The following is a 26,559-nucleotide window of genomic DNA, read 5'->3' as shown; positions in this document are numbered from 1 at the left end:
GCTTGATCTCTGTATCACTGTGTTTTATCCATAATTTGCCTTCTTATTAATGAAGCTGCTGTAGCATCATATGAAAACCTTGGAATTTTTATATAACATACACTTCATTTTCGGGATAGAAGTCTTTTGGCCATGTCAAATATTTATATGCTAGTAGAAAATATATCATTTTAGTACCTGTCATGAGCTTAAATAGAGTGACATTGTCAGTTCCTTATTACCACTCGTCCGGTAGTTGTTCCATAACACCACTGACAGAGTTGATTCATATGACCGACCCCAACTTGTTTGAAGTTGAGGTGTAGCAGTAGTTGCTGTTGTATGCACATTTTACTGGATGTTCCAGAGTTAACATTGAAGATGAAAGCACTAAAATTTCAGATAGTTCATTACAGTTATATTGCTAATACATTTTGGATAGCTTATCAGTAATTCAATCTATAGGAACATCTTTGCATCTCTATGTTATCAATGGCCAAATTCTCTGTAGGAAAACTACACATTTCTGTCTTTTCTGGACCTTGATCAGGCAACAACTGACAAGGTGGAGGCTGCACACCACTTGTAATTCCTTCAATATCAGTACAAGTCCACGGATACTTCTTAGCCTTCTTTGCCATACTTATCGTCACGTTTGAAATGCAGATACCGGTGAATGGATCCCCTGAAATCCCCTCAAGACGAGCAGCCATCGACACATTTTCAGCCACAACATCCCGGTAATTGATCCCTTTTATCTCTGGTAATGCATTAGGATCCCAGTGAGTGTCAGCATGTTGTCCATAGTTGCCTGTCATCCAAAATACCCATTTCATGGTGTGCAATGTCATCCCTTTGACATATACATCTTTAACAAAACCGCCTCGGCCAACACCAGTCTTGATCCTCACCCCTGATTCCGTGTTGATAGCCGTGATGTCCTCAGCTCTAACGTCTTGAATCCCACCTGACATTTCACTTCCTAATGCTATTGCAGCACTATAAGGAGAAATGCAGGTAAGGCGCCTGATGATCAGTTGACTTGTTGGCATCCCATAATTTATACCATATTCATCCCAACCACTTTTAACTGCAACACAATCATCTCCAGATACAATGTAGTTGTCTTCAATTTTCATGTTTGTGCAAGAATCTGTACATAACCAAAGATAAATAAAGTCAAAAATCGAACAATATACGATTATCTTTTATTCACTAAAATATGCATAGGAAAAAAATTAAAGCAAACCTGGGTTGATCCCATCAGTGTTTGGTGATTTTACTGGAGCTAAAATAGTGATGCCTTGGACAATGATATTGCTGAAATTTCACAAGTAACAAGATTCTTGATAAGCTTTTTGTGTACTATAGTAATAGATAACAAGTGTCAGACTGAAGATTTTGGCTTATTATCACCTGCTATAAACAGGATGGATATTCCAAGATGGAGAGTTGACAAGAGTTAGATCTGATATCTGAATATTATCAGAATGCATAATTTCAATCAGGTAAGGCCTTGTGTATTTTAGCTTTTTGCTGTGAAATTTCTGCCACCAAATCTCACCCTGTCCATCTATGGTCCCATTCTCACCTAATCATTTATAAAAAACAGAATCACAAATTTATAATGTCTTACAAGTTTGAGAAATTAATAGCTTAGGCATATAATTTACCTGTGATGATAATATCAGTGAGGTTAGTTCCAAATAAAAGACTGATGTATCTTCCACCTGCTGCATCCCTCCCATGACCATATGATGGTAATGGGTCTATAACAGCCCACTCGTTTATATCCTGAATCAATTCGATCAGTCAATCAATTACGCCTCAATTTCAAATCAGTTGGGAGGGAAACAAATCATATGTATCCGTTCCGATCTATTCAGGTCTATTTCATTTTAATACAAAATAATATACTTGTCTTTTTAAAGGCGAAACATTGAACTTTTAGTAATAAGTTTATAGAGTGAAATGGATTGAGGAGCCTTATAGCAATAGTAAAGTTGTCTTTTCGTGTGACCTATAGATCGCGAGTTCAAGCCGTGGAATCAATCATTGATGCTTTCATCAGATAGATTGCCTATATCTTAACCCTTGGGATGCTTTGTGGGACCCATGAATGTGGGACGTTCGTTCATGGAGTTGCTCTTTATAGAGTGAAATGGATTGAAGGCCCTTTATAGATTGAAATGGATTGGAAGAGGGAGCTTTGGAGTAACAGTAATGCATCAGGATAGACTACCTATGTCATACCCCTTTTTGGAATGCAACCCTTCCTTGGATTCTGCGTGAACGTGGCATTGCTTCGTGCATCAGACTGCCTTTTATAAACTGAAATGGACAGGGAAACGCAAAGGGGAGCCTAGCGTAGCTGGTAAAGTTGCTACCAAATGACCAGGAAGTCACGGGTTTCCACCTCTTGCAAAAATGCAAAGGCTACGTACATTAGACCTTTGTGGTCCAACTCTTCCCCAGACCCCGCAAATAGCAGGAGCTTAGTACACCGGACTTCCCTTTTTAAAATGGACTAAGAAAAGTGAAACTGAAGTGAAAAATGAGAGTGAGTACCTGAGAAGCAAGAAGAACAGCATCCTTATGAAGGAAAAGAGTGAAATGACTAGTAAGATTGAAGCTACCAGTGAGCCATTGACCAGCAGGGACAATAAGCTGAGATCCACCATCTGATGCATACTTGCTCAACTGATTCACTGCTTCTTGAAATGCCTTTGTGTTGAGTGTTTTCCCATCACCAACTCCACCAAAATCTGTTATGGATGCACTGTGTGCTCTACAACTTATTGCTGAGTATTCTAAATCATAGTAAGAAGATTCATCAAGAATTCTTGATTTTCTTCCCTCAGCTCCTCCTAGTAAACTTATAAGCACCACCCCTACTACCACTACCAGCAACCAACTTGTCTTTTCCATCTGCAGAAACATAACAAGAGGCAAGAACACATATTAAGAAAAAACTTGAACACACAAGACTAAGAAAAATGAACTTTTTAAGGCCGTGTTTCTTGAGTCTTGACTCAGAATTGCTCTTTCCCCCCCTTTTCTAGGTGCATTTAGTGTGCAAAATCATTGGACCTATTCTACGAGGGCTGAGAGTAACGGTAAAGTTGTCTCTATGAGGTCATAGGTTTAAGCTGTGAAATCAGTCATTGATGCTTGTGTCAGGGTAGACTATCTACATCATACCCCTGAATCCTGATGGAATGCAACCCTTCCCTAGACCCTACATGAACACGAGATGCCCTTTTGTAGGGTCCACCAAAGAGGGATCATATTCCCATGCCAAGAGTTTTTCCGCTCTAGGACTCAAACTCAAAGCTTCTATTTAAGGATAAAAGGATCATATCCATCCCACTACGCTTCGTGATGATCAAGAACACAAATATTAGAAAATATTTCACATTTAGACATTTTCAAGGGAAAGAAGGATTTAGCATAAAAGTTGGTAGAAGAAAGAAGGAACATTTGCTTGTGTTATTGCTCTCTATACTGCACTAAAGAAAGAGAAATTAGGAGTAAATAGTTTCTTACTTGAGATGAGAGTGGAATTATGTGCATTGCTTGGTGGAATTATATGATATGGAATTAGTTTGGTGTAGTATTATATAGACAAAATTTTGTAACTGAAATGGTTAATTTTAAAATGTTGCTGTGTTTGGATTGATGTAAAAGATTCTCTGAAATGGACTATTTTTTCCTCCACCTTTTTTCCACTTTCTGATTTTGTTTTATTTGCTTTACATACATACACATACCAATTTTAATAAGCTAAAAACATAATTAAACTGAGTCAGGTTTCAATTGAACATCTTAACTTCTAATACACTGTTTCAACTAGATATATTTTTTTCACCTATGTTGTTATTTGTCTATTAGGTAGTTAAATTAACCACATAAAATATGTCATTTTCTCTTATTATACGTATTTGCCTCAATAAGTCATAATTCGTCCTTCCTCCCTCAAACCTTTTCTACTTGAAGTTGATGCATATAATTAAAGGAGATGATATGTTAATTTTATGTGATTAACATATTTTGTAAAAAAAAAACCACATGTATATCTACTAATTATTTATTTTATATGTAATAAAATTTATAATTCATATCATTACTTTTTAAACCATTTATATCTCATATAATGATTATTCTCACTAGCATAGAATTAATCATCAAATCAATTTCTACTCTATCATTTATATTCACCAAATTTATTATTTTTTATCAAATATATTTACCAACCAAATTGACCAACAAATGACTCAAAGTAACAATGTTGGTTTGTCTTCTCAATCATATGAACGAGAAATGCAAGTTCAACGTGAGAAGATTAATGTTCGTACTATGTGGGAGGATTATATTAAAAACTAGTACACCGTAACTTATGTTTAATTTTTTTTTATTGAATTGAAGCTTGATCAATAAGTAATGTGTTTTTAAGAATATATTTGTGATAGTGTATTATGTAATTTTATAAACTTGTACTTATTTAATAAGATTATATAAAGAATTAAGACATTTGAAAACTCATTGATCACTCAAACTAGAGTTAAATGCATCAACTAAAAGTTGATTACTCAATTATCACTACTATCATAGTCCAAACAAGTTTCATGATAAAGTTAAAATGCATACGTTTCATATACTTGTTAAGTATACTTCATCAATTAATATTCTTATATTATCTTAGTGGTGTCAATCCTCGATTGTAGACCAAAGTAAAGACGTAGGGGTTTCCACATTATTAGGTTCATATGCACATTTTTTTTGTTTTTTTTTTTTTGGAATAACCACCCGGGTCAGATCAGCGATGGAGTCAAGAATTTTACTGGAGAATTCAATTTTTATAAAAATAAACTATATCAAGCTTGTATTTCAAATCAAGAAGATTCAAATGTTATAATTATCATGCATTTTGTTGTTTTTGACTTGTAATATATATATATATATATATATATATATATATATATATATATATATATATATATATATATATGATAAGCAATTCTTCTGAGCAATAAGTGATATTGTATGAACTCCCTACTTGAATGTTGCTTTGCATCCAGTGGCGAATTTATGTGTAAAAATTGGGTCACCCGAATCCGTGGTCATCCGACTAAACTCGATATATTACTTGTATAATTATTAAAGAACATATTAAATAAACACTTGTGAACCCGTTCTTAAAAGTTGTTGGATGGTTCACTGGTTTGACAGTCAGGTTTTAACACCAAGGTCCTGAGTTCAATCTCAGCCAACCACAATTCACTTCAATTTTTGTAGTAACTAATAACAATAGTTTTTTCAAAAAAAAAAAATGAAATTCTAAAGCAATGGTGCACCCGTTTTCTTGAAATCCTGGATTCGCCTCTGTTTGCACCGTGTAATTTAGGTCTAATAAGGAAAGTAAATAGCAAGTAGACATAGGAATATGAATTTATCTAAACTCAATAATATTCGTTCGAACTATATATCTTTGTTTAAAAATCCATTAAATCAATATAAATAATTAATTTCAAACTCAGTAAATCAAATGAATTATAATAAAATTCCAAAATCAAAACCATATAGTTCAAATTCTAAAACTTTTTATTAAGAAATTCTTCATTCTCATAATCCATATTCGAAACCTCACAAAATGATTAAAAGTATTCCAATATCGCCACAACCTTCGTTGATGTAATCATAACATTGTTTTTTTCCTACCCGATGCATTTTGGGACACAACTACCAAAGATAACTTCATTCCCAAATTTAAATCTGAAATCTATAATTTAAAATATCTGAATACTTAACCATCCTATCACAACATTGGATGGTATATATCTCCTTCCTAATATAAGTATTTATTTTTCTTTTTGATCTGTTTCAAAAAATGTCTTTTTTATATTCAATAATTTTTCTAATTTTTACATTATACCTAACAAGTTTAAGATTATAAGATTTAAAGAACTACGCACATTGACGCAAGTCAGAATTTTCATTAGGGAGATTTAAAATCTGAAGAAGTAGACATACAAACTAGTCAAAAAAGGTTTGATATCTACTATATATATACATAAAAAATTACTTTAACCATATAGATGCTATATAATCTTCCGACGAAAAGTGTGAGACGGATGAAGTAACATTGTTGATGGTGCACAACATTGGATATTTGAAACAGCAACAAAAGGGTCAAAGAGGGGTGTAAGAAACTGTGGGTCTGTGACCAACTTTTTTGGCCGTTTCAGTTGGAAAGTTGTTTTAGTGGGTTCCCATTTTGTCTTTGGATTTTAGCCATTAATTCACTCTCGTGACCCTTACCGCACTATTGCCGTCCCACTTCACGGGCTTCCCTTTTAGGCCTTCCCATATCACATCCAAGTTATATTATTTTTCGTTTGTTGGTTTCAATTTAAGTGATACAGTTTAAATATTAAGGTTTAAAAAAAAAATTACATCATTTTTTAATAAGATTTTAAAAAAATATTACATCATTTTTAAATATATTTTTAACAGTGATGAATATGAATGTAGCAGGATATTGAGACTCATATATATGGTTGATACTAATTTATTTGAGATTGAGATATATATATTAAAGTAATTTTTTAATATGAGGCCTCTTTCTAGTTTTTACTACATGTTACTCCTTTTTCGATTGTATTTATGAGTAGCTAATGTCACGTTTTGGTAGCTATTTAGTTATGTGATAAAACAAGCATATCATATCATGTATGGTATTTGATTATTATTTTGTAATTCCACATAAACAAGTCTAAATTATCAGTAGATTTATATATTATTTTATAAAAAAAACTAACAAAAAATATTTTTTGCAGAAGTAAGCTCTACGTAATTAATTATTGTGTAACTCTAACCAACAATTAACTAGCTATCCGTAGCGATAAAAAATATTATTTGTGGAAAGATACTCTCTTTTAGGTTTTAGACTTTTGAGAACATAGTCACATACCAAAATGCTATGTTGAGTCATGGAAAATATTCCAATTAGAGTGGTTATATATATATATATATATATATATATATATATATATAAACTATGATTACACTTAGCATGCGTAGAAACTAGATGACCATAAATTCATTGTGCTCTCTCTGATTGCATATCTTATTTTCTACTTCATTCCCATTAACAGCCTCACATTATTAATTGCTATATATAGACAACAATTTTAGGTGATGATGGCATTTTCATAATTAGCCCAATATTGCCCATTAGTGGCCTTCAAGTGCACACCTCTTTTTTATTTATTTATTCGTAGGTAACTGCATTATGTTACTTTATTTATAATATGTCTCAATTATGTGTAAAATATATACCACTACATAAGTTACAAGTCAATTTAGAGAAGTAGAATTTCTAAGAAACGTTGTGTAAAAGGAAAATAGAGAAATTAGTTATATGATGAGCTATTACATTCTATTTTCAAGGAATATATATAAATTTGATATTTTCAAATCGCTTACTTGTTATATCAGGAGGTCCGAGCTCATTGTATGGAGTTTATCTAATATAATTTATTTATTTTTATATAGTTTATGGGCTATTATTTCAATTTACCTAGCGCGTCATGTTTAAAAAAAAAAACTCATTAATCTACATATGTGATATCATTTTCCAAGAAATTGTGATATATGCTTTTATCTTTGATAGTATATGAATTTTTTACTAGCCATGTTGTAACACTTTTTTCAGAGTGTCTGTCGAGTGTCGAATTGCTAATGTTTCGAACGCTTAAACCTCTGGACCCAATTTTCCAAATTAAATTACTAATTGCTCCTTTTTTTTAAAAAAAATTAGATCACTAAACAATGTGTCTATCAAATTTTTATTAAAATAAAAATCTTCAAGAGAAATAAAAGAGGGTTAGCTTATCCTATCAATCCAACGAGAAAACGAACTTCTACTAATCAACAAGCATGAAGAAAATAAGAGTTAGATAGAATTAAGTATTCTATGATCATCACAGAATTTGTAATACACTCTATAATGATATTACAAATGAAAATGCTTTAATAAAGCACAAATATAAAATTCAGAAGAAAGTTAAGTTATCAATCACAAACTTACTTTTATAATATGTGAATTAAAAATGATAGATAATACATTTAAAGTAATCAGAAGTATTTTCCTCTTGTCTTCTTCATCAAATCTGTCAAACAACACTTGATAGTTCATCAATTCTTCTTAAATTTGTTGGTTCTTATTAAAGCTATTGACATTATCATATACTTCTATTTTACCAATCACATCATATCGATAGATTTCTTGAAACAAACTCCCCTATCACTTTATTCATGTACTATATATGTTTTTTTTTTTAACTTGCTCTCCTACTTCATCTCAGTAAGGACAAACCCAATTTGTCTTTTGCTTCACGTGCTAAACATTAATCCATAGATACTCATCTATACATGTCGGTATAAATTTATATCCATCCAAAATTTACACCAAATTATTTGAGGTAGTTTGGTATATGAAAGATAAAGAGAAAATATTCCCACCATACATTAAATATAGAATTATTTTATTCTGCATTTAATTTAAAATATTAGTTAATTTCAAGTTATTTATACTATAACCTTATTATAACACAAGTTATCTTAAAAACATGTTGGATAACTCATCATACAAGATATTTCAATCCATAGAATAATTTAGTTTATCGCATTTCCATACCAAACAAACAACCCCAATGTATGATATGATTACATGTGTTTACATATAATTTTTTAATATCTAATTATAATAAAAATATATTTTCACCTTGAGAAATCACTTAATTAAGTAGTTTTGTGTGCTAAGACACATTTATTTGGCCAAATAAAAAGGAGAATTCCAATCGCAGTTTATCAATCACATATAAGACCATTCTCTTGTTTGGTCTTTGTGACCACTGTATAACTTGTGTTCTACATGTTTATTATCTTATTTGAACTCTTGGTAGTAGCATTATCATGATCCAATAGACGAGGTCATGATGACACACATCTCGAGAATCTCAAATGATGTGTAAGTCGAAAGAAATAACACATATGAGACTCTCGAAGGGAAGTCAGGCCCCAAACAATAGAAAATAACAAAGAATTTCACAAAATCTTTGTACAATCCACCTGTACTTAGTAGGTTAGACCAACTGAGTATAAATACCTAAACGGACTTGAGAAATAAACTATGAAACACTTTCACCTGTACGTAGTCGATGCCGCCGCCATATATAGAATGACGTGAATAAAATAAACACACAAGGCTACATATAATATTTAAATCAACACATAAATAAATTACACAACACAACAAAGTTCGCCAATGCGATGTAATGAGATGATGAAACGATGGGATGATGTGGTGATACCAAGGTCATCACATAACCTGTCGTATACACCTTGCCGACATTTAGCTTCTAGATAAGAACCCATGGGGGACTGGCAATCCATAAACCAATCTCATAATCTCAATGTCTCATCAACTTGCCACCTACCTCGTGGTCAAGGATATAAGTAAGGTATCACATTTTCTTTCTCAAATAGATAGTTTTTGTCCACTTTCTCATAGTTCCATGAACAATGATATGTTGCATAAGGATGAGTGCATTACAACACATACAACACAAGGCATAATCAGTTCATCAAAGGTTCAAATAGTATAAGTCCCCAAACTCAACAAGTCATGAAATATATTCTCAAATGATAGAGATAGTGGAGGAAACTATTTGAATTCGATCTTTACCACTTAAAAAGCATTTCTTTTAGTTTAAGATGTTCAAAAATAAACTCAAATCCCTAACTCGGACATCTCAATATCAAATATAAAGATAGATCACACGGACCCTTGTTCGGACAATAACTCAAATATCACAGAATTTCCACAATAATTACAGATATCACACAAGACTTGACACAGACTAAGCATCACAAATAGACATCATACAAACTAAACAAGGAGGTCAACATTTATCAACTTCTAAGACTTGTGTTACTACTCATTTCACAGTTGACTTCTTAGAAAGGTTAATTACTCATTTAAGTCTAAAAAGGGATAGTAAAAAAATACCTCAATATCAAAACTTCACTCCATCAATCCTATCGGAGCACTTCCTCAACCACACAATCACCGCAACGATCCTCAACTATCAAGAATGAAAAGAGTTCATCAAAAGGAGTCAAATGATACCCATATAGGTAGGATTTGAAACCGGGGGTAAATTAGTCCAAAGATCACTTCAGAAATTGAAAGGCTAAAATTAGATTTTTAGTTGAAAATTAAGTTCTACAAGTCAAGAGGGATTCATAGTTGAAAAACTCATTAAATTGGCCAAGAAACGAGCTCCAAATCAAGAAAATACCCATCTTCCAACTTAGGGGAAAAAACCCTGAAACCCATATCGAAATCAAGATTTAAAAGATATTTTTGATGATAAAAATTAAAGGAATTGATAAGAAGTTGGTAGAGGAACTTATGTATCTGGATCCTATCCCTTCTTGGATACATCCTTCTCCTATGTATCCGGATGTCCTATCCCCTCTCTAATACATCTATCGCTTATGTATCCAGATGTCCAGTGATGTATTCGAAAGTCCAATGATGTATCCGAAATTCATAAATTTTAAGAAATTTTTGTAATTTGAAAAAGAGTAGGGAAATAATGTGATTAGCTCTTAATCCTATAGGGTACAAGTAAATTATACTAAATAATAATAAATATTTTTATGTATTATAATATAGGGCCTTAAATATATGTATGCTGTGATTTTCCTTACCTTATTTATGTGAAAATGGAGCCCAACACAAGCAAGGCCAACCTATTCAAGTCCATGAATATTGTGTGATCCGGCCTGTTTGATTCCTAGAAAGTGCATATGATTTTACTTATCAACATTACTTATCAACACTAATAATTCATTGGCTGGAATTTAACTTGTGGCTTCAGATAAGTGTGTACTAGTAGTAGTAAAAGAAAGAATATAATAACCAACAAACTTAGAAGAAATAAGTTTTTAGCCTAATAGAAAATTGCGTTTTCTTAATAAATTTGATTCAATCACAATTTGCTATATGGTTTAAATTAATTTTTTTTAGGATGAAACGAAACACTATTCTGCAATACTGACAATTGAGCTTGCAAACCTACAACAAACTCAATAACTAGAGCAGATCACGTGATACTTACTTTTATTTTAAAATCTATTCAAAAATGGGGAGAGAAAGTTTGCAGATACCTTTGTGTTTTGAAACTAAGGTGAATTCTCTGAATTTATAGTCATAAAGAGTTAGAGAATCAACGCTTGTTCATAAAAGGCAGAATCGATTTGGCAATTATTGTTCAAGGAAATTACTGTTAGGGAATTTCCCTATACCAAGGGGAAAAGGCCACAAGTTTTAAAATAAATTTTGTGTGAAAAAAATATCAAAAATTGAAAAAAGAAATAACATAAAAGGAAAATAAACTTGCTACAAAAATATTTATTAATCAATCAGTTCATTTGACCAAATTCAAATCTAGAACCTAGATGTGTGAAGGTAGACTTTTCTTTTCAAATTTGAAGTCGAAGTCGAAGTCGAGCCGAGCAACAACAAACGATTTCAGGATTGGCTTTCTTCTCAACTCTTTAAGAGCTAGAAAAAGAGTTCATTATGTCAAAAGTTATAACTTATAGAAAAGACGTAACTTTATGATCTCTTAACTGTATTCAGCAAACAAACGTCATGTTCAATCATAACTACGATTCTAGCCACCCAATCCTCTCTTGAATCTTATCATAAACAGAATATTAACGTTATCCAAGAATATATAAGCACAACAATCTTGCTCTTCCTATCAAATAAAAAACAAAGTTCCTTTGAAAAAAAAGACTTTTTTCAAAATTTTATTTCTCTTTATTTTCCATTCACACCACGACTTAAACCCAACAAACTGGTACTTACATTAAATGTTAAAGTAAGTGTTCTTAGCCAATATTGAGTTTCAATATATATATATATATATATATATATATATATATATATGTATCACAAACGAGGTAGTGGGAAGGAAGAAAAACCTTAATTGAAAGGGAATATTCCAAAAACAGAAAGGAGACGACATTAGGAACCACCAAGCAAATTAATGCTCAGGTCCACAAATGAATTGATTGTTTTTTGGAAAATCTTAGTAGCTCAGTTGATTGACATATTTCAATTTTATTTTATTGGCGATAATTCTATTTTTTGCCTCGTAATTTGCCCCCCCCCCCCCCCCCTCCACAATTTTCCCTTTGCTACCCAAAAATTTAATATATATATATAATGATTGCTTGTCGTTTTAAATTTTCTTGGTAACACAAACCACACAATTAGTCATATGAAAGGGACGCATATATATATAATGAAGTCCCTTATCAAAATGGCAAGATGCACTTTACACGTAAATTTGTTAGGGATAGACAAATATGATGTTGATTCTTCAAGAAAAAAAAGATTATTGATGACCCTAGAGCAAGTTCCTCTATATATAAATAATATTGTCATCATTTTCGTCTTCCACGTCAATTTTTTTTGAAGTACTTATGAATTGTTCTAATTGAACACCTGAACATATAATAAAATATTTTTGTTAGATATTTAATTTCCGTTCAATATTTTGAAAGAATTTTTGTGCGTGTTCTCAAATATCTATAATAGGCTAGTAGACGAGTTAACTACATAAATTATATTATCTACACATCAACTTCAATTGGAACAAGATGAGGTTGTATAGTTATTGAGGCTAATACATATAATTAAACAAGGTGACATATTTTAAATAGTTAAGTTATCTATATAATGGTCATTTAAGAATACACATAAAAGTTTTTTCAAAATTTGAATTGAAAGTGTTTCAATAGGAATGTTTTATTGTGTGTTCATGTGCTCAATAGAAACAAATCGTAATTCTATTATCTAAATTAAATTTAATGATAAAATTAAAAAGCTAACTATGTACTAAAAATGAAAAATGAGTTTACTAAGATTCCGCGATCCAAAAGAATATATCCAAGAGCTTCTCGTCGCAACCAATGATTCCTGATTAATGTACATTTGATTCGTTGAGCGAATGCCTTTTCATACGAAATTCAAAATCACTATAATGGATTTTCGTTTTTGTTCGACCTATCAATCTAACAAGTGTCATTTATTATATTTAGTTTAACCAATACTAGTATATTATTTTTTTCATGTTATTTTATGTCTAAATAGTTACTAATCTCTTCGTCCCATTTTATGTGGCACTTTTTGAATTTCGAGATTCAAACAAGCCTGTCTTTGACCTTAAGTTTTTCATAAATCTTTTAAACATTTTAAATTATCAATTATTGTGACTTATATTACTTTTTATGTAGTTTACATATATATATAAATTTTATTTTTAAAAAATTAAAGATTTTGTGAGCAAAATTTCAATCAAACTTAAATTATTTGACTCTTGAAAAATGAAAAGTGTCACATAAATTAAAATAAGGGAGTAGTATAAGTAAACTTTATAGTGAAGTGGTGTGACACCAATTGGGTGAAGGTTTGTCAGCCACCAAATACAACAAACCACAGAAAACTATTGTTCAAAAAAGGTAGTTTACGTGTATACCCGAACCCCACATGCAATATATAATACTCCTTCCTTTTTTTAAAAAAATTAGGGATAATTTCAGATATCTCTCTCGAGGTTTAGCTCTATAACACTCTCCTCCCCTATAGTTTACGTTATAATATTTTAATTTCAATTTTTTTATGCTATATATTTAAAGTCATAAAATTAAAAAATATTTATTTAACATAACTTTAATGTATGATCATAAAATTAAAAAATCTTCTTTATCATCTTAAATTTTATGTCAAGTAGTTGTTCTTTTTTAAACTAATGACAAGTGTAAGCAATAAAGCAAATGAATCACTTGACTATCATAACACCCTAATCATAATCATATAAACATGCAAAATCGAAATGTTAGCCTGAAAAATGATTGTTTTTAATAATTATATACACACAAGGAGAGACAATTAGAGTAATTTAACTAGCATGTTTGGTACTAATTAATGTTTATCATAAGAACTTTATTTATAATTAATTTATAGCTGATATAAATAACACTTTTTGTGATACTCAGTAGTCATTAATAGCCGCAAGCCTGGGGACCAAATAATTAAAGTACATTTCGGTTTATCACGTGTTGGAAAAAAATCATATGTCATTAATTAGTTACAATTATACACATGAATTCATAATTTGAAGTTCAAATTATGAATTTGAATTTAGAATTTAGAATATAGAATTTTATACTAATAATTTACAAAGTGGATAAAATTGTTAAGTTTATGGTGTAGAATTAAAAAAGGCAATTAAAGGACTAGAAATATATAATCAAGTTTATAGTGTAGAAATATCTAATATTATTATTATTATCATCATCATCATCATCATCATTATTATTATTATTATTTCGTAGTCATTGTTTTCATCATCATCATCATCATTATTATTTCGTAGTCATTGTTTGAATCATCATCATCATCATCATCATCATTTCATAGTCATTGTTTGAATTAGTCTATTAACAATAACACGTCTGACATATTTTCTAAAAAAGTTATTTTCTTATAAAAAATACTCTCCACACTGTTTAGCTTAATTTTCAGTTATGTATGTCTTTAAATATCATGAATAGTGTCACGATCCAGACCGTCATAATTGACACCCACACTAACCTTCCAGTTGGAGAATCATTACTACAACCCAACTAACAACTTAACTAAAGACCAAGGCATTTAAAGATACAAAAGCAGGTTTAAATGACAATAAAAATAGAGTCCTCATAAACTCCAAAGGTTTAAACAATTAACTAACCAAACTAATGTGGAAATTCAACCCCTAGAACTGAAAGTCATTGTACCAAAACTCTACGAACGACAAGTCTAAGAATAAGGGGTACAACTCCGAAACTAAACAAACCCCTTAAGAAGCAAATAGTCTGAGTCTGAAAAGAGTGGACTTAAACAAGAAAGATCCATGGCAGCCTGAAAGAACTGGTTCACCCTTGAATCCGGTCACGCTCAATAGTCACCTAGTTGAGGTCTATCAATAGCTGCCTGAAGATGTCCTGTACTCAACAAAGAACAAGTAAGTGTAGTATCAGTACACAACAATAGTGAACATGCTTATACCGAACATATACAATATTAGTCATCACTTACGAACAACACACAAATTCACAATTCTTAAGATATACAGTTATGTCAAGCCAATGGTGGAAAATCGTTAAGAAAACACCTGGGGTCATTCTTTAGCTCTCAAAGTCGAAAAGTGCAGAATAAAGCGATTTGGGGTTTATTTCTGACTTAAATCGCGACTATCCCGCCACAGCAGTCCTCACCCCGCTGCAGCGGCCCCGCCCTGGTGGAAGTAATCCCGCCACAGCGGCTTGCACGGAAACAATGAGCAAAATTAAGAATTTCAAACCGCCATTTCACAACACACCTTCATCCCAAGACACTCGAAAAATATCCGTTCACGCTAAGATCAGTTTCGGGAGTTCTACTCACCTCCCTAGACCGTACTGACTCAGATTTCGTTCAAATCTGGACTAGGCTAGAAAATCCCAAGTTACTACAAAAAGTTTTTCCGGATCAATTCTTTCCCCATTGGCTTTTCCCTAACGATGGAATCAGGTCGTTACAAATAGGTAGAGTGTGTATTAGTTATGCATATATAAGTTGAAAATACTATCAAACAAGAAATTAAATAATACAAAATTTCATAAGAATATTAATGTTCTAAATAAAATAATAAATAGATGAAACAAACATGAAATTTGAATTATACTTCTGGTCTATGGGTTGTTTAGAATTCGTGTGAATACCTATATATGCCTATGCTTGACGTCTTCTTATAAGGTTGTTTAGTACATTGTTTTGGCTTAAGGTTTGTGAAGCTTCTTATATTGGAAGTTGGAACATAAAGCTCGTCTGTCTAAATATTTTCTGATTGCTACATGCTATTACAGAAAACATATAATATAACTTAATTAGAACTTAACTGTTATAATAAAATAAATATTGCTATACGAAAAATGACTGTTATACAAAGATATGACAAAAGAAGATAAATTTAGGCAATTTCACTTATTTCATTAACAAATATGAACGTTTTCTAAAATAAGACTCCACATGCCTTAATTTATGTGGCACAACTACTATTTTAAGTGTCATTTCTTTTATCGAAATTTCTTTGTTTTTCTATGTATCTCAAAATTCGAATAAATGATACATAAATTGAGATGAAGGAAATACTGATCAACTACCTGGGTGGGGGTGGGGGTGGGGGGTCCTGTTGTATGCCACGATGCATTAGCATTTAGGCAGAAAACTTGCTTGGCTAGAAATAAAGCCTCTTACAATTGAAATACAACTTCAAAAGTACAATGTCTTTTTATTCCCACTCGTCACTACAAACCATATATTATAAAATTGTACAAATTTCTGTCTCTTTCTCATCCTCTACTACTTTGCCATTATATTTTCCACTTTTTGTTAGTTGTTGTTTCTTCTTATTCCATTCACTCTTACTGTACAATGAAGGTATGATATCCTTCATTCATCTTGTTTCATTTCTTTTCTTCTTTTGTACATCCATATACTTGGTTTGATCGAGTCAGTATTTTTAGTTTATGAATTTTAAATCGTTAGTTTTTGTTTACGGGGTTCTATTTATATAAATCAAATAAATTCTTTTTCTTATTATAAATATAAAATTTGAATTAAAGTTACTGAATTCACTGAATTGGTAACTTACGTGTGGCTTTGGACTGCACATGTGTTTTACTTTTTCTACTTTCGGTATAGAAACCAAAATTACTAAGTTTACTGAATCAGTGCCTTAACATTTCTTTCCTAGATTCTTATTGGATCACTACTAAAAGCGTAGACTCAGTTATGAAATTTATCGATAATCTCTATCTAGCTAATTTATCATTAAAATGTTCTCAACTAATTGAATTTTCATATTATTAGTTGTTAATCTAGTTAAATAGAATTAACATGAAATTTTAGCTATTTAGTAAAATTTTGTTGGTTCCTTATTTTAAGCTTTCTTTCTTTAACTTTGATTTGTGTAGAAATTTATCATGAAATTGGATTTGGGAGATGACAGAGAAAAAAGGAAGGCCTTGAAGATAGTGGCTGCTCTTCCAGGTAATTAATACTTCCACGGTTTCAATTTGTTTGATTTGATTCGAAATACAAATATCAAATTAACTAAAGTATGGTGTAAATTTAAATATTAAATTTTTAATATTTTTGCAATAAAAATTACTCATTTAGAAATTATTTTTTTACTATTTAAATAGTAATTATGATAAATAACTCTAAACAGAAAAAATAATTAATTTTCTATTACAAGTTAAAATTTACAATATCCTAGTACTACATATAGCTTATTATTAGTGTCCAACTGTTAACGGGTTAGGAGAATCAAGTGGTGAATATTATTTGTAAACTTGATGTGGAAATATTAATTTAATATGGCAACTAGGTTGAATTCATTGATATGTTTTTGGCTTTTTGGAGAAAAGAAGAAAAAAAAAATTTCGTTTCTTTCAGTTTGATTGTCATACTTTTTTTTAAGCATGTTTCAAAAGGGTTTTTTTTTAACAATTTGTTAATTTCAACTTTTCATATAACATATTTAATATCACAAAATTTAGCAGCATTTTAGTACACTTCATATGTTTTTAATGGAAAAATTATTTTAGCCAGAAAATTTGGCCAAAATGGTAAAATAACATATTTCACACTATGTAATTTTATCTTTTTGAACATTTTTGTCCTTTTAACTTTAATTAAAAAATGGAAAAACGATCAGTTTATTTTAAAATAAAAAGGATATTATAGGTTTTTAAAATTTCTGACCAAATACTAGCCAAATCTTCTGGCTATTTAGCATTACCCGTTTTTAATTTGAGACTAAATTCAAACCCTCTTTACTTTATTAAATTTTGTGTTGAGTCAAAATATATCAAACAAATTGAAACGGATAGAATAGGAAAATAATTTGTAGACGTCGATTCTTGAATGATGCCACGTCAAATGGGTCCTCCATAATTACAACTTACCAAGTTGTCCTTCTCTAAACGTCAGCAACTCATTTTGCCCTAATATAAAGCTCCTCGTATCATATTACTTGACCTTTATTAATTTGACATATTTTTAAAGAAAAATTTAATTAAAAGTATATTTTATTAAATTAATTTTATTAATGGTGTTATATAATTTCTTAGTATTGTCAATTCTTCTTTGGTGAAGGGCCTCATCGAAATATAGTAACTAATTTGGAACAAAAGAAATGAAAATGTTGTTGCAAATAATGTAGCTCTTTATAAATTTATATGTAAAAATTCACCAAGAATTTAAGTAACAAATACTTCTATTATATGACAAGGTCATTTTAGAAACTTTAAAGATCTAACCTAGTTAAATAATTTACATTTTGAATTCGTCTCTGTATAATGAAATTGACACTTTTGAAATTTTGTAGGGATTGATGAAATTACGATAGATATGAAAGGTAAGACGTTAACGATAATAGGGACGGTTGATCCGGTGAGCGTAGTGAGCAAATTGCGCAAGTTTTGGGCAGTAGAAATGATGTTAGTAGGACCAAAAGAGGAACCAAAGAAAGAAGAGCCTAAAAAAGAAGGAGAAAAAGAAGACAAGAAAGAAGAAACAAAAAAGGAAGAAGAAGAGAAGAAGCCAATGGTACCAATAGGTATGGTAATGCCATATAGAGATTATTATCATCCTCCTCCTATGCACACATATTACCAAGTCCATCATCATAGCATTGAAGAGAATCCTAATGCATGTGTCATTTGCTAAAAAGAAAAATTATGAATCGAAGCGATAAAGAGCTGAATATCACTTTGTCATCACTTGGAATATTTTAATGTGCTACTATGTTATGTATGTATATATAGTGTACAAACATCTTGTTGGCCATGGTTTATCCTATTTTATAATATATGAATCCAAGACTAACTTTCAAGAATATAAATGTAGAAGAGATTTTGTGAATAGACAATATTATCCTTTAAGTTTTTGTACCTTCAAAGTCAAGTATATTACATATTGTACATGTATAGAGAGTATTCAATAAGAATTTTTTTTGTGTTACTTATGTGATTGTAATACTTGAAGTTTGAATCAATTCTTGTGTTTTCCAACTCACATGATTGTGTTGATATTACTTGGGTTGGATGAGATGAAGTGAAAAAGTACCAACCATCATAGTGATGAGATGAATATAAATTTATATATCTTTAATTAGAGGTGTTAAATTTAAGTCTTTGATACAAAAAATATTCATAATAAAAAATGTTTCTCATTTTAATGAATCTTACTCGATGTGTATGTGAATTCAAATTATTGAAGTCTAGAGATATCAAATATCGAATGAAAAAAAACAAAATACAACGAAAAAGTTAAGAATAATTTGCTAGCAAATATTGCATAAATATGAAAATGAATTGCCAACGAATTCTTCCAACCATCCAAATTCGTTAGTATATTAGTAACAAATTACTATAACATATTTCAGAATTTAGCAATGGATTCCTAATGAAATGCCAACTAAAATTTTACTAACTAAATAATGTAGTTGGTAAATATGTTAGGAAAAAATAGAATACAAAATAGTAAGATCAATATAAGAATAAAGTCAAGAGGTTGTTGTTTGCATGTATGGCAAAAATCTTAATAAAAAATGTTGACTACTTATACCGCTTAATTTATCAACTTTCTATTAATGAATTACCGATAAAAATATTACTAATAAACAGCTTTCATTGGTAATATTACCAATGGAGTGTATATTGATTGATAAATATGATTAAAAAAAATGTTGAGTATAATTTATTAACAAATTACCAACGAATCTAACTAAGAATTAACCAACAAAAGAATTTTGTAGATAATTTTACCAACAAGTCAAAAATGATTTGAGGAATCAACATAAAATTTTGGGTAATATTTTTTCACCACATAAACAATTCCTATATATTTTATAGTATATATATTATAGCTAGTTGAGTGAACCAAATAATACCTTGATGTGTTTTTGATGTAACATGTCACTTTGGGTGGTCTACCATTGAAACCTAACCTAGAATAATCTTCCTTTAACTTATTTGTTTGTATGTTTCTGAAATAACATATTAATGGAAATAGAGGATCAAAAAATAGAAATCTATATATGCAAATTGAATTATTAATTTTTTTGTTTTATTATGTTAGTCTTTGATTTTTCCTTTTGATGTAAAACATTTGTGTAATATTTTTGTAATATACATTTGAATTATTTTTTTCAGAAAGTACTTCAATTTGATTTGTGAGAATTCAAAGTTTTGTTTGGAAAACTAAACAATTTTGGGCAAAAAGTACATTTTCTTAGATTTTTGATTTTGAGTTTTTTGCCCAAAAAAATAAATAATCCAAAACTTGACAAATTTTATGGGCAAACAAATTGTCAAAAGATTTTTCAAAAAAGTACTTGCAATATCTATGGCCAAATAGGTCCTAGACACTCCTTAAATTGAGATAGGAAAAGTATAATATTTTAGTGACAAAATCAATTTTTTTGGTAAGCTAATTCAAAATACAAAAGAAAATGAAATTCATGTATATTTTTCTACTTTCTGCATCACTCAACATCAACACAAAAAATTGGACGGCATTTGGCGACAAAGGAAATTGTGCAAAAGAGTATAACCATCTCTTATCTTTTGGAGGAAATTAGTTTGTAGTTTGTGACACAATTTTGATTGAAATGCTAATTGTGATTTAAATGATTAAAGAAATTTGATGCTTGGATAATGTGACCAAAAAACTTTGTAACTACCATTGTTTGACAAAATCTTTTGGAGTCATGATTAGGGTAGGGGAAGAGGGAAGATGAGGGAATTACACTACTTACAAAGTTAATTTATAATTTTACAAAGAATAATAGTAAAAAATATAATTTAAATTATGTCCATAAATATTTTCTTACAAGTGTTCATTGTCCCACAAATTGAGTTAATCTCGAATAGAGGGATTATTGCCATTAGTATCTCTTTTTTAAAGTCCAATTGGGTAGATGAGGTCATCTTAGTGCTGCATGTCGTCATTGTGGATTATTATTATTTAGAGATTGTTCTTCATTTACATAATTGGTCAAAATTATACTCCACGGTCCACATCAAAGACTATGTATAGTTTTTTTTTTTTTTTTTGTGTGGGGAGTTAGGATAAAACACGAAAAATATTTAGGATTTTTAAATTTTTTTTTATGATAAGAGAAATTCGCAGTTGCTATTCTTTGAGTGTGCACAAGATAAAATTTCCGCTCTTATGCAATAGTTTGCAAACCACATAGGAGAGGTAACCCGCACAAACAAAACCCTGTGTGATGAGCTCAACCCAGAAGGCAAACCATTTATTTACACTGGCAAAGAGTTTCAAACTTGAGTTTAAAAGTCTCAAACTCAAACCACTGAACCCAAAAATATATAGTATGCTAAAAAAATAGAATAACTTAACGTGGAGTCGATATCTTTATATTCCTTTTCTTTGTTGATCAATCTTATCAAACTATTGCTATTCTACCAGAAAATACTTGAAAATTTACTAAATAATGATTGTAAAAGATTTGAAGAAAGTTAAACATGCATGTACAAGCCGTTTTATCGATTCTTTTATACCTAATTCTGTAACATGTACAAGTTTGAATTTCCAATTTTTTTTCTGAGCATACTCTTTTTTTTTCCTGGAATAGTATTTTATATGCTTAGAATAGAACATTCATAAGTTTCTACAACTACCTGTATTTGATGACCTGTTGTTTCAAAATTTTGACTAAACCATGGCATGGCTAATTATCAGTTAGACAAAATATACATATACATCCAATTACAAATGAGGTGAAATAAATTATCACCCCCAGTACACGAAGAAAGATTTGGAATATATTCAATAGCTCGATATCTTGCTTCGATAACATCCCTTTTGAGCTGATGGTCTTGCGGAAACAACCTCTACACCCCACAAAGGTAGAAAGTAAGATCTGTGTACATCATATCCTCCTCAAACCCTACTTGTGGAATCACATTGCATATGTTGTTGATATAAAATATATAAAGCAATTTCATAACCTTAATGCATCACTTCCAGAATGCAAAAATTGGTCTATTAAACCCAGGTTTGCGACCAGACGCACTGGATGTTATGTCCTCTACCATTCTAAATCCAATCTGCATTCAGATTAAAAATTAACGCATCATAAAATATTTATCTTCCAAGTTTCATAAGCTAAAGATTCTCTGCTACGTACCTTGTCCAAAAGTATATCTTGAAAATCTTCTGGATGAATCTTAATTTCTTGATAATTAATTCTTGTTGTCTGCATAAGGAGGAAACCATTAATATGCTCCAAATGAAAATTGTGTCCACACGCTCGAGCTTTAAGGAAATGAACCCAAAATAAGGTATTGGCTGTACAAATTATAAGTTAAAAAAAGCGTATCTGAATCTAGCAACAATACGAAAGGGAATACCTCAGATACAAGACGATTACTGTAGTAGGAACTCCAAGGCTGAGGCTCCAAAATAAAGATACCACCCTGTTACAAAAAAATACAGTCAAAAAGTGTTATTCAGCAAATTATTTCCAGAACCAAAAAGATGCTTCTCATATAATACGTAACATATTTACCGGTGAAAGAAGCCTCCAGACTTTTGAAAATAAAGTTATAAGTCCCTCATCACCCCAGTTTAATTGCACCCATTTTGACACGCTTAAACTGCATCAACAGAAATTCAATTGATCATGCACACATACATATAGAATTAAAACAAAATCTTCTAGCACCTAATACTACAGAAATTCACAATAGTAAAGGCAAACATACTTTATATTAATATTACATTGCTTAAGATTATATGACTTGTGCGATACAGAAAAGCAGAAAACCAGGTCTAATCTTCTCTGTAAGTAACCTCTGGAGTTAATTCATGCGCTCAATTTTCGGGAAAGCCAAAGATTGAGGCCCTGCACCTTTCTTGTATTATCATTTCTACTCAGATGACTTGCCTAAACCACTAAAAGGAGAGGGTGAACTTTTAGTTTATTTTGGGTGATTCTGGCAAGGAATCACAATTTCTAACCATATCATATCTTCGCTACCATTTCATAAAAGGATACCAATGAACAAGAAGGATTTCTTCATATATCTGGAACCATACAAATAAGATGATGCTTAAGGAAAAGAGAACTTACCAAATAATCGTATCATAAGATGTATTTTCCCCTGGATGCCAATTCTGAACAAAATTTCCCTTCCTGAAAGAGACTATGTCAGACAAATTTGCCTCTTGCACATGATGAGATTCTGTACAATCAATGCCTGCAGGCTTCTTAGGTGACTCCGCTTCATGGTTTTCAATACCAGTAACATTCTTTGACTCAGTCGACTTGGCCACCCTTGCCGGCACAGCTCCAGTACTCCTCACTGCTTTCCTGAGAGTCCAATAGGCATCCTGGATTCTTGCTAAAAGGTGAGCAGAGATAATCAAAGTTATAAACTACATTCTAGCAACTCTTGGTCAAATGATAGATTCATCATCATGTATTACTTAAGATGACTATTTGGATAACAAAATATGAAATTATCGGCAACTATGACAATAAGTAGCAAAAAGAGATCCAGAGACCAAGTTTATGCAAAACAGTATGACATAATCCAACCACACATTGTTATCCTGGAAAAAACAATTGTTTGATCCAGCCAATTTTATAGAAAAAAATCAACAAAATGCAAAGTGTTCAAAACCCAATAACAGTTTCTTTTTTTTTATTATTAGTTTCTAATATGACTTCTCCGTGAAAGTAATTTATGCAGTTCACAAGTTGCATGAAAATTTATAGCATCATAATCAGTTCCTCATTTCTTCATGCCAGAATCAACTAATGTGAAACACATATATAGACGAATGAAAGTTCAAATACTTACCATCATCAATATCGACTCCAAGGATGCTTCGGCAGTTAAACTTTTGTGCTGGAATAAAAAAAGTAACTGATATTAACAAAAGATAAGAAAAGGGAAAGGCCTAATATCTATTGGTGGACAATGTTTCAGGGATTATCAAAGCAAAAGTTCCGCATGCGAGTAAAAATAAGGTGAAATCCTAATTCAGATCCCATTTAAAACAGATATCCGAATTAATCAGCTATGCAATTAACAAAAAGTTGTACCGATAGCGATTGTGATCACTCCACTGTTACAGCCAATGTCAAGACAATCCTTGCCTTCAAACCACTCCTTCTTCATAGCTTTTAATCTTGGATCTTCCTCCAAATTCTGACCTATCTGTGCACAAGAGATACCAAACAGTGAGAGTCCCATCTAAAGGGGGGGAACAAAACAAAATGAAATTCTGAGCTGCCCTGCTCCCAAGAGTGTTTCAACTTGGGAGCAGTAAGATTTTCTTGAGAACACGGGAGGCTATCCTAAATATTTCTGGAGACAACATCATTTCCATTAATACATCCATACAATTCTTACAGATGTTCTTCCATATAATAATATAGAGGAACAACAACATACCCAGTGAAATAATATGTAATAATATGTAGGAAGTGAACAAAAAAATAGATAAGATCTTCAGTCTCCCACCACCAAAAAATTACTGTGTGAGGAAAACTTGATTCATTATTTCTGTTTAAATAAACTGTGATTAATTGTTTACACTGCTGATATTTGATTTTAAAATATAGCGGCAGATGGAGGAGATGAATATTCTAACTAAAGGTAACACAAACAAATATCCCGAGTAACAGAATAATTGGATCAAAAAGACCACAAAAGTTATACAACAAAATTCAAAACACTATAAATGGGATTGATAGGACACTGAAATAGAGATTTGGAGTCTAAAAAACGGCAAACTCTACTCATACAAGGATTTAGAGAGCAGTGCAGCCCCTATGCAAAGCATGCAAACTTCTCATGAGGATCAACTCGCTTGGTGAGCACACTTCACCTTGTAATTGGAGGATTCTAATCCCATAGATAGCATCCCCTCCCCCCTGCTCCTACGTACAACAACATACCCAATGTAACTTTCACTATTGTTCTATTTTTTTGTAAAACAATTTTTCCCCTAATTGACTTTAACCTTCTCATTCTTCACTTGTGAGAGACTCTAGATACTTCGGAAGAACTTCCATCCTTCTGATAAAGAGAGGGTCAGTTGGTAAAAGAGGAGAAAAACTAACTTTTCTTCGAATAAGTATTATCTTCTCTTTAGAATTAAGCTCCTTATCGTTCGTTTCAGCTTTCAATCTCTTCATCAGCCCCAAGTATTATTACCTTGCTTGTATCCTATATACTTTACTCTACTTTCAGTACACAAAATCACGAGTGCATTCTTCCTGCCCTATAATCGACAACAACATACCCAGTGAAATCCCACAAGTGTGGTCTGGGGAGGGTAGAATGTACGCAGACCTTACTACTACCTCGTGGAGGCAAAGAGGTTGTTTCCAAAAGACCCTCGGTTCAAGAAAAGCTCCCTTCCCTATGGTCATGAGACATAATCACATCAACCATTACCTAATAGTTATAACCACCTTAACTATTCCAACCCTGCAGAGGCGAACCCAGGAATTGAAAGTGCCACACCACTATCATCTTTAATATATAGAGGTTAATTCTTTCTCTTCAATAACATACACATGTCAATTACTTACTACTACAAAGTTTGAAGTGAAACTCTCTTAAAACTAAAACCAAAAAAAGCAATCCAAAAAAACAAAAGAACTTTTGTAACTACTAAATATCAAAAAATTAAAACTTTGGGAAAATGCTAAAGACAGGTGAGCCCACTAAATGAACCAGTTCCTACATACATTTTTCCAAGGTTACCGGGTGGCCGTGACCCCCCAACCGGCGACCTAAGGGGTAAGTCCGCCTATCATGCTCATTATCATATACAGGGTACCTCAATCCACAACCCAATACACATTCATTTCCTTATATTAGATGCAAAAATGATCCATTAGCACCAATAAATCCAACAATTAATGAGAAAGCAGAGAAAAGCTTACTCTATAGCCATAGTAGTTTCTGTAGTTGCCAAAGACAGCAACTTCTTTTCGTTTTCTCTTCTGGGTCGCCGTCGCCGTCGTCGTTGTCATGTTCTCCGGCTGATTCCGTTTGTTATGCTGCTGATTATGCTCCATTGAAAAGCTATGGAAGATGAAAGGTTTTGGTTAGGGTTTAGGGTTTTGTTTTTAGAATAAGCACTTTAACAAAAGTGCTCTTTTATGTGAGGATAACCTCAAAATAATCTCTACAGACATTTTTGATCCTTTCAATTTAATACAATTTGAATCTCTGGAAAAAAAAAATATATTGAACTCTCACCTTTTTTGCTCCCTTGATAACTCGAACTCGCAACCTTCGGATTGGAAGTGAAGGGTGTTTACCATCCGAGCAACTCCCTCTCGTCAATATTGAATT

The 26,559-nt window shown here is 31.4% G+C and overlaps 3 protein-coding genes across 3 annotated transcripts; 1 reads left to right on the top strand and 2 right to left on the bottom strand.

Moving 5' to 3' along the window:
- Positions 1-358: 358 nt before the first annotated feature.
- Positions 359-3,584, bottom strand: LOC125830972 (probable polygalacturonase). The gene is made up of 6 exons (XM_049510163.1): positions 3,526-3,584; positions 2,548-2,907; positions 1,653-1,773; positions 1,396-1,570; positions 1,229-1,299; positions 359-1,132 (listed from the first exon to the last, which is right to left on the bottom strand). The coding sequence occupies exons 1-6, from the start codon at positions 3,550-3,552 to the stop codon at positions 426-428; spliced, it is 1,461 nt and encodes a 486-aa protein (XP_049366120.1). The 5' UTR covers positions 3,553-3,584; the 3' UTR covers positions 359-425.
- Positions 3,585-17,100: 13,516 nt separating this feature from the next.
- On the top strand, positions 17,101-18,902 carry LOC125830998 (heavy metal-associated isoprenylated plant protein 39-like). Its single transcript, XM_049510194.1, has 2 exons — positions 17,101-17,197; positions 18,540-18,902. Exons 1-2 carry the CDS (start codon positions 17,131-17,133, stop codon positions 18,878-18,880), a joined length of 408 nt encoding a protein of 135 aa, XP_049366151.1. The 5' UTR covers positions 17,101-17,130; the 3' UTR covers positions 18,881-18,902.
- Positions 18,903-21,845: 2,943 nt separating this feature from the next.
- Positions 21,846-26,358, bottom strand: LOC125830983 (probable RNA methyltransferase At5g51130). The gene is made up of 8 exons (XM_049510178.1): positions 26,145-26,358; positions 24,291-24,405; positions 24,046-24,093; positions 23,313-23,583; positions 22,749-22,836; positions 22,591-22,656; positions 22,368-22,436; positions 21,846-22,287 (listed from the first exon to the last, which is right to left on the bottom strand). The coding sequence occupies exons 1-8, from the start codon at positions 26,277-26,279 to the stop codon at positions 22,198-22,200; spliced, it is 882 nt and encodes a 293-aa protein (XP_049366135.1). The 5' UTR covers positions 26,280-26,358; the 3' UTR covers positions 21,846-22,197.
- Positions 26,359-26,559: the final 201 nt, after the last annotated feature.

The sequence above is a fragment of the Solanum verrucosum genome, unplaced genomic scaffold (assembly GCF_900185275.1).
Source record: "Solanum verrucosum unplaced genomic scaffold, falcon-dt-bn FXZP01000049.1, whole genome shotgun sequence".
In the NCBI taxonomy this organism is placed as follows: domain Eukaryota; kingdom Viridiplantae; phylum Streptophyta; class Magnoliopsida; order Solanales; family Solanaceae; genus Solanum; species Solanum verrucosum.
Note: the sequence above shows the minus strand (reverse complement) of the source record. Positions and strands in the feature narration are given on the sequence as shown.